General features: G+C 48.4%; 1 protein-coding gene across 1 annotated transcript in view; it reads left to right on the top strand.

The window, feature by feature from the left end:
- Positions 1–6,646, top strand: part of LOC124027316 (lysine-specific demethylase RSBN1L-like) — a 13,274-nt gene extending 6,628 nt beyond the window's left edge. Inside the window, exons 4-5 of the mRNA XM_046339776.1 lie at positions 6,252–6,419; positions 6,616–6,646. Coding sequence (XP_046195732.1) covers positions 6,252–6,419; positions 6,616–6,646 — 199 coding nt within the window. The remainder of the gene's footprint in view (positions 1–6,251; positions 6,420–6,615) is intronic.
- The last annotated feature ends 2,943 nt before the right edge of the window (positions 6,647–9,589 follow it).

Below are 9,589 nucleotides of genomic sequence, written 5' to 3'. Positions count from 1 at the left end.
GGCCCGTTACCTGTTAGTCGGAGCCCGTTACCTGTTAGTCGGGGCCCGTTACCTGTTAGTCGGGGCCCGTTACCTGTTAGTCGGGGCCCGTTACCTGTTAGTCGGGGCCCGTTACCCCGTGTTAGTCGGGGCCCGTTACCTGTTAGTCGGGGCCCGTTACCTGTTAGTCGGGGCCCGTTACCTGTTAGTCGGGGCCCGCCCGTTACCTGTTAGTCGGGGCCCGTTACCTGTTAGTCGGGGCCCGTTACCTGTTAGTCGGGGCCCGTTACCTGTTAGTCGGGGCCCGTTACCTGTTAGTCGGGCCCGTTACCTGTTAGTCGGGGCCCGTTACCCCGTTACCTGTTAGTCGGGGCCCGACCTGGGCCAGTTAGTCGGGGCCCGTTACCAGTTAGTCGGAGCCCGTTACCAGTTAGTCGGAGCCCGTTACCCGTTACCCGGAGCCCGTTACCCATTAGTCTGCATTTCACTGTACTATTTACACCTGCTGTATCCTTTTTTACATCTGGTCGAAAGATCTGCACTATCTAGGGTGCTATTTGGGATACAGGCTAAACTATTTATCGATTATTCAAAATATTTTATAGGTGCTGTCTTTTTTGGTGGGTATTTTTTTCATTGTCTTTATTCACACACACAAAAATATATATCGTAGTCCTGTCGTAGTCCCGTAATACGGGACAGCTGTTACAAATAACAATCCTACAATAGGGAAATGGGAGCTAAAGGTTCATGGTTCCCCAGACTACCTGCCTGAACACCCCGCCTTCTTCACTGTTGCCTAGGGTGGGGTTTACAAGACTACAGGCTGTCAGGAACACATGTCAGACCTGATGGCTGGATCTCTCCCTCTCTCCCTCTCTCCCTCTCTCCCTCTCACACACACACACACACACACACACACACACACACACACACACACACACACACACACACACACACACACACACACACACACACACACACACACACACACACACACACACACACACACACACACACACACACACACACACACACACACACACACAGTGTTTTGGCTGCATGACGGCATCCTGTAAAATGTATGATTTATTTATAGGATGAGTCTTCATGCTCAGGGAATCCTCAGGGATCTTTTATAGGACACAGTAACACATGGTTTATGGATCATACTGTACACAGGCATGGAACTGTGAAAGACAAGAGACAGACATGGATCATACTGTACACAGGCATGGAACTGTGAAAGACAAGAGACAGACATGGATCATACTGTACACAGGCATGGAACTGTGAAAGACAGACAAACATAGATCATACTGTACACAGGCATGGAACTGTGAAAGACAGACAAACATGGATCATACTGTACACAGGCATGGAACTGTGAAAGACAGAGACAGACATGGATCATACTGTACACAGGCATGGAACTGTGAAAGACCGAGACAAACATGGAGACCTTGACTGAAGAGAAGGCCTCTTTTACAGCTGTTCCCAGGAAGATAGATGAATATATATATATATATATATATATATATATAGCCACTTGACCAAGTAGTGGGAAAATAACACTTCACTTTCTGACCCAAAACAGCCATAGCAGATTTCTGAGTTTTCACTCTGTCTGCCTTCTCAGTTTCCACCCTCACCTTGCCATGAAATAAGTCTCACCAAGTTGACTTCATCACCTTCACTAGTACCTCACTGTCTGTCCCCATAGATAATGTAGTATAGTGACTAGTACCTCACTGTCTGTCCTCCTAGATAATGTAGTATAGTGACTAGTACCTCACTGTCTGTCCCCATAGATAATGTAGTATAGTGACTAGTACCTCACTGTCTGTCCTCCTAGATAATGTAGTATAGTGACTAGTACCTCACTGTCTGTCCCCATAGATACTGTAGTACAGTGACTAGTACCTCACTGTCTGTCCCCATAGATACTGTAGTACAGTGACTAGTACCTCACTGTCTGTCCCCATAGATACTGTAGTACCGTGACTAGTACCTCACTGTCTGTCCTCATAGATAATGTAGTACAGTGACTAGTACCTCACTGTCTGTCCCCATAGATAATGCAGTACAGTGACAAGTACCTCACTGTCTGTCCCCATAGATACTGTAATACCGTGACTAGTACCTCACTGTCTGTCCCCATAGATACTGTAGTACAGTGACTAGTACCTCACTGTCTGTCCTCATAGATACTGTAGTACCGTGACTAGTACCTCACTGTCTGTCCCCATAGATACTGTAGTATAGTGACTAGTACCTCACTGTCTGTCCCCATAGATACTGTAGTATAGTGACTAGTACCTCACTGTCTGTCCTCATAGATACTGTAGTATAGTGACTAGTACCTCACTGTCTGTCCTCATAGATACTGTAGTATAGTGACTAGTACCTCACTGTCTGTCCTCATAGATGGGGTGGCAGGTAGCATAGTGGTTAGAGCGTTGGACTAGTAACCGAAAGGTTGCAAAATCTAAATCCTGAGCAGACAAGGTAAAGTCTGTTGTTCTGCCCCTGAACAAGGCAGTTAACCCACTGTTCCCCAGTAGGCCGTCATTGTAAATAAGAATTTGTTCTTAACTGACTTGCCTGGTTAAATAAAATAAATAGATACTGTAGAACAGTGACTACTCTCTCTCCTGACTCGAACAGTATGACCAAATAGCCGTGGCCAATCGCTTCATGCACAGGAGCCCAAAAATGCTGCGCTTCCTCCCTCCCCCTCTTCTCCCTCCCCCTCTTCCTCCCTCCCCCCTTCTCCCTCCCCCTCTTCTCCCCCCCTCTTCTCCCCCCCTTCCTCCCTCCCCCTCCTTCCCCCTCTTCTCCCCCCCCTCTTCTCCCTCCCCCTCTCTTCTCCCTCCCTCTTCCTCCCTCTTCCTCTCCCCCTCTTCTCCCTCCCCCTCTTCTCCCTCCCCCTCTTCTCCCTCCCCCTCTTCTCCCTCCCCCTCTTCTCCCTCCCCCTCTTCTCCCTCCCTCTTCCTCCCTCCCCCTCTTCTCCCTCCCTCTTCCTCCCTCCCCCTCTTCTCCCTCCCTCTTCCTCCCTCCCCCTCTTCTCCCTCCCTCTTCCTCCCTCCCCCTCTTCTCCCTCCCTCTTCCTCCCTCCCCCTCTTCTCCCTCCCCAGAGTGCTGTCTGTTTCTTCTGTTGAAACCTTTTCTCTGGGTCTCAGCTTTACATGTATTACTTCATCCAGGCAGGCAGAAGTCCTGTCCTACTCTACTTCTGCATACTTAAATGTAAACAGTGCTCGGGTTACATCACAAATGGCACACTAACCCCTATATAGTACACTACTGTAGGGCACGATATAGGGAATATGGTGTGATTTGTGACACAGCACTATCTCCTCGTTGGTTGTTTCACCACGTGATGTTCTCTAGTGTAATGTATGTTAAATGTGAGGATGTACTCACACTGCCTTTACACTGGCGGCGTTACCTCTCTCTCTGACTAAACACTGGCGCTGTGGGGTCGCTCATGGGTGTCTCGCTGTAGGACATTGCGGTATATTCCTAGTTCTGGAGCGCTGCAGTGTGTGTGGGCTTCAGAGGAGGCTGGTGGGAGGAGCAATAGGAAGGCAGGCTCATTGTAATGGCTGGAATGGAATCAGTGGAATGGTATCAAACACATCCAACACATGGAAACAACGTTTGACTCCGTTCCATTGATTCCATTAAATTTGTTGAATCAGGTGTTAATGTGCTTTACTGGGGAGACAGCTTACTTCAGGCTCTCTGGTGGTCTCTGGGACCAGACAGCTTACTTCAGGCTCTCTGGTGGTCTCTGGGACCAGACAGCTTACTTCAGGCTCTCTGGTGGTCTCTGGGACCAGACAGCTTACTTCAGGCTCTCCGGTGGTCTCTGGGACCAGACAGCTTACTTCAGGCTCTCTGGTGGTCTCTGGGACCAGACAGCTTACTTCAGGCTCTCTGGTGGTCTCTAGAACCAGACAGCTTACTTCAGGCTCTCTGGTGGTCTCTAGAACCAGACAGCTTACTTCAGGCTCTCTGGTGGTCTCTAGAACCAGACAGCTTACTTCAGGCTCTCTAGTGGTCTCTAGAACCAGACAGCTTACTTCCGGCTCTCCGGTGGTCTCTGGGGACCAGACAGCTTACTTCCGGCACTCTAGTGGTCTCTAGAACCAGACAGCTTACTTCCGGCACTCTAGTGGTCTCTAGAACCAGACAGCTTACTTCAGGCTCTCTGGTGGTCTCTAGAACCAGACAGCTTACTAAACTCCGGCACTCTAGTGGTCTCTAGAACCAGACAGCTTACTTCAGGCTCTCTGGTGGTCTCTAGAACCAGACAGCTTACTTCCGGCACTCTAGTGGTCTCTAGAACCAGACAGCTTACTTCAGGCTCTCTGGTGGTCTCTAGAACCAGACAGCTTACTTCCGGCACTCTAGTGGTCTCTAGAACCAGACAGCTTACTTCCGGCACTCTAGTGGTCTCTAGAACCAGACAGCTTACTTCAGGCTCTCTGGTGGTCTCTAGAACCAGACAGCTTACTTCCGGCACTCTAGTGGTCTCTAGAACCAGACAGCTTACTTCCGGCTCTCTGGTGGTCTCTAGAACCAGACAGCTTACTTCAGGCTCTCTGGTGGTCTCTAGAACCAGACAGCTTACTTCAGGCTCTCTGGTGGTCTCTAGAACCAGACAGCTTACTTCCGGCTCTCTGGTGGTCTCTAGAACCAGACAGCTTACTTCAGGCTCTCTGGTGGTCTCTAGAACCAGACAGCTTACTTCCGGCTCTACGGTGGTCTCTAGAACCAGACAGCTTACTTCCGGCTCTACGGTGGTCTCTAGAACCAGACAGCTTACTTCAGGCTCTCTGGTGGTCTCTAGAACCAGACAGCTTACTTCCGGCTCTCTGGTGGTCTCTAGAACCAGACAGCTTACTTCAGGCTCTCTGGTGGTCTCTAGAACCAGACAGCTTACTTCCGGCACTCCGGTGGTCACTGGGACCAGACAGCTTACTTCCGGCTCTCCAGTGGTCTCTAGAACCAGACAGCTTACTTCCGGCACTCCGGTGGTCTCTGGGACCAGACAGCTTACTTCCGGCACTCCAGTGGTCTCTAGAACCAGACAGCTTACTTCTGGCTCTACGGTGGTCTCTAGAACCAGACAGCTTACTTCCGGCTCTCTGGTGGTCTCTAGAACCAGACAGCTTACTTCCGGCACTCCGGTGGTCTCTGGGACCAGACAGCTTACTTCCGGCACTCCAGTGGTCTCTAGAACCAGACAGCTTACTTCCGGCTCTACGGTGGTCTCTAGAACCAGACTGTTTACTAAGCTACAAGGTCAGGGATATCCTAGACTAGCTCTCCTGTGGTCTCTAGAACCAGACAGCTTACTAAACTATAAGGTCAGGGATATCCTAGACTAGCTCTCCAGTGGTCTCTAGAACCAGACAGCTTACTAAACTATAAGGTCAGGGATATCCTAGACTGGCTCTCCAGTGGTCTCTAGAACCAGACAGCTTACTAAACTATAAGGTCAGGGATATCCTAGACTAGCTCTCCAGTGGTCTCTAGAACCAGACAGCTTACTAAACTATAAGGTCAGGGATATCCTAGACTAGCTCTCCAGTGGTCTCTAGAACCAGACAGCTTACTAAACTATAAGGTCAGGGATATCCTAGACTAGCTCTCCAGTGGTCTCTAGAACCAGACAGCTTACTAAACTATAAGGTCAGGGATATCCTAGACTAGCTCTCCAGTGGTCTCTAGAACCAGACAGCTTACTAAACTATAAGGTCAGGGATATCCTAGACTAGCTCTCCAGTGGTCTCTAGAACCAGACAGCTTACTAAACTATAAGGTCAGGGATATCTAGACTAGCTCTCCAGTGGTCTCTAGAACCAGACAGCTTACTAAACTATAAGGTCAGGGATATCCTAGACTAGCTCTCCAGTGGTCTCTAGAACCAGACAGCTTACTAAACTATAAGGTCAGGGATATCCTAGACTAGCTCTCCAGTGGTCTCTAGAACCAGACAGCTTACTAAACTACAAGGTCAGGGATATCCTAGACTAGCTCTCCAGTGGTCTCTAGAACCAGACAGCTTACTAAACTACAAGGTCAGGGATATCCTAGACTAGCTCTCCAGAGGCATGATGCCGGATCAGGATAAAGCATCTGTTATATAGTATCATATATCAGTATCATATAGTAATTGATGATTGATTGATTATTTTGGTCTTAATATGGCCGCCTGCTATAGAAGTTTGTGTTAATCTCAATGTCCTCTCCTCCTCCAGGTCAACCAATGAGATCAAGAACCTGCAGTACCTACCTCGGGCCAGCGAGCCTCGTGAGATGCTGTTCGATGACCGGACGCGTGCCCACGCTGACCACATCGGACAGGGCTTCGAGAGGCAGACCACCGCCGCTGTAGGGGTGCTCAAGGCCGTGCGCTGTGGAGAGAGGTGGGTAGTTTTAACACCCGGACATATGATAATGTATTATCTTTAGATACGTTGCTTGGTATAAATGACTTTAAACTGTAGGCCTATTGAGGCTGTATTTAGTATCCAACTATCGTCCAACTAATCCGTTACAAGACCGCTGCATAATCTGATTGGAAATCAATGGTTATAATGTATCTTCTCTCTGTCTCTGTAGCGCGGAGCCCCTCGCGTTACCAAAGACGTGATCTGTTTCCATGCTGGAGACTTCCCTAATGTCGTCCAGAGGTTACAACTGGACCTGCACGAACCACCTCTGTCCCAGGTGAGCTGCACCTGTCCTCTACCTCGTTTCTATTGGTTAAGAAGGCAGCGGAGACAATGGCTGCTGTTTCATGGGCTCTTAAACAACTCTGCTATTTTTATTTTTTTTTTCTTGCATTTTTTTGTAACTTATTTTGTAACTTATTCTGTCTCTTATGACTGAAAGCTTCTGGAAAACAGAACAGCGATTACTCACTTCGAACTTGATGAAGAACATTTCTTTAATGAGTCGGATGACTTGTGGAGATGCCTGGCGGAGATTAGAGGTTGACCGATTATGATTTTTCAACACGAATACCGATTATTGGAGGACCAAAAAAAGCCGGTACCGATTAATCGGACGATTTATATATATATATTCATTTATTTATTATTTATTTGTAATAATTCAATAACATCAATTTAGTCTCAAATAAATTAAACATGTTCAATTTGGTTTAAATAATGCAAAAACAAAGTGTTGGAGAAGAAAGTAAAAGTGCAATATTTGCCAAGATTGATGTTTTTTAAAAGTTTAATGCTAGCTATCAACTTACCTTGGCTCCTTGCTGCACTCGCGTAACAGGTAGTCAGCCTGCCACGTAGTCTCCTCGTGGATTCCAATGGGCTCAGGGCCATAATCTGTAATCATTAAGTTTGCTGATGACACATCAGTGGTAGACCTGATCACCAACAACCATGAGACAGCACATAGGGAGGAGGTAAGAGACCTGGCCATGTGGTGCCAGGACAAAAACCTCTCCCTCAACATGATCAAAACTAAAGAGATGATTGTGGACAGGAAAAGGAGGATCGGGAGCATCCTGGTTACATCACTGCCTGGTATGGCAACTGCTCGGCCTCCGATCGCAAGGCATCACAGAGGGTAGTGCGTACGGCCCAGTACATCACTGAGGCCAAGCTTTCTGCCATCCAGGACCACTATTTCAGGTGGTGTCAGAGGATGGCCCTAAAACATGTCAGACTCCAGCCACCCTAGTCATAGACTGTTCTCTCTGCTACCGCACGGCAAGCGGTACCGGAGCGCCAAGTCCTAGGTCCAAGAGGCTTCTAAACAGCTTCTACCCCCAAACCATAAGACTACTGAACAGCTAATCAAATGGCCACCCAGACTACTTGCATTGCCCCCCCTCCCCCCATCTTTTATGCTGCTGCTACTCTGTGGTCTATGCACTTTAATAACTCTACCCTAATGTACATATTACCTCAATTACCTCGACTAACCGGTGCCCCCCGTAGATTAACTCTGTACCGGTACCCAAATCAAATCAAATCAAATCAAATTTATTTATATAGCCCTTCGTACATCAGCTGATATCTCAAAGTGCTGTACAGAAACCCAGCCTAAAACCCCAAACAGCAAACAATGCAGGTGTAAAAGCACGGTGGCTAGGAAAAACTCCCTAGAAAGGCCAAAACCTAGGAAGAAACCTAGAGAGGAACCGGGCTATGTGGGGTGGCCAGTCCTCTTCTGGCTGTGCCGGGTAGAGATTATAACAGAACATGACCAAGATGTTCAAATGTTCATAAATGACCAGCATGGTCAAATAATAATAAGGCAGAACAGTTGAAACTGGAGCAGCAGCACAGTCAGATGGACTGGGGACAGCAAGGAGCCATCATGTCAGGTAGTCCTGGGGCACGGTCCTAGGGCTCAGGTCCTCCGAGAGAGAGAAAGAAAGAGAGAATTAGAGAGAGCATATGTGGGGTGGCCAGTCCTCTTCTGGCTGTGCCAGGTGGAGATTATAACAGAACGTGGCCAAGACGTGGCCCCTTGTATATTGCCTCGCTACGGTTATTTTACTGCTGCTCTTTAATTATTAGTTACTTTTATTTCTTATTTTTCTTAACTGCATTGTTGGTTAAGGGCTTGTAAGTAAGCATTTCACTGTAAGATCTACACAGGTTGTATTTAGCTCATGTGACAAAACATTTGATTTGATATTGCATGAAACAAGGTAGCTTATCCACAGCCCTATGCACTGTACTGCCACCCTCTGGCTAGATGTGGCACTACACTGTGCTGTCTCCAACAGAGACCCTCCAGGAGGGCTCAGGGCCTACATTAAAGTGGTCCTCCAGGAGGGCTCAGTGCCTGCATTAAAGTGATCCTCCAGGAGGGCTCAGGGCCTGTCCTACATTAAAGTGATCCTCCAGGAGGGCTCAGTGCCTGTCCTACATTAAAGTGATCCTCCAGGAGGGATCAGTGCCTGTCCTACATTAAAGTGATCTTCCAGGAGGACTCAGGGCCTACATTAAAGTGATCCTCCAGGAGGGTTCAGGCCTACATTAAAGTGATCCTCCAGGAGGGCTCAGGTCCTACATTAAAGTGATCCTCCAGGAGGGCTCAGGTCCTACATTAAAGTGATCCTCCAGGAGGGTGCAGGGCCTACATTAAAGTGATCCTCCAGGAGGGTTCAGGGCCTACATTAAAGTGATCCTCCAGGAGGGCTCAGGGCCTACATTAAAGTGATCCTCCAGGAGGGCTCAGGGCCTGTCCTACATTAAAGTGATACTCCAGGAGGGTTCAGTGCCTGTCCTACATTAAAGTGATCCTCCAGGAGAGCTCAGGGCCTGTCCTACATTAAAGTGATCCTCCAGGGGGGCTCAGGGCCTACATTAAAGTGATCCTCCAGGAGGGTTCAGGGCCTACATTAAAGTGATCCTTCAGGAGGGTTCAGGGCCTGTCCTACATTAAAGTGATCCTCCAGGAGGGCTCAGGGCCTGTCCTACATTAAAGTAATCCTCCAGGAGGGCTCAGGGCCTGTCCTACATTAAAGTGATCCTCCAGCAGGGCTCAGGGCCTGTCCTACATTAAAGTGATCCTCCAGGAGGGTTCAGGCCTACATTAAAGTGATCCTCCAGGG

The sequence above is a fragment of the Oncorhynchus gorbuscha genome, unplaced genomic scaffold (assembly GCF_021184085.1).
Source record: "Oncorhynchus gorbuscha isolate QuinsamMale2020 ecotype Even-year unplaced genomic scaffold, OgorEven_v1.0 Un_scaffold_3090, whole genome shotgun sequence".
Taxonomy (NCBI): domain Eukaryota; kingdom Metazoa; phylum Chordata; class Actinopteri; order Salmoniformes; family Salmonidae; genus Oncorhynchus; species Oncorhynchus gorbuscha.
The sequence above is the reverse complement of the archived record's forward strand: the minus strand, read 5'-3'. Positions and strand labels throughout refer to the sequence as shown.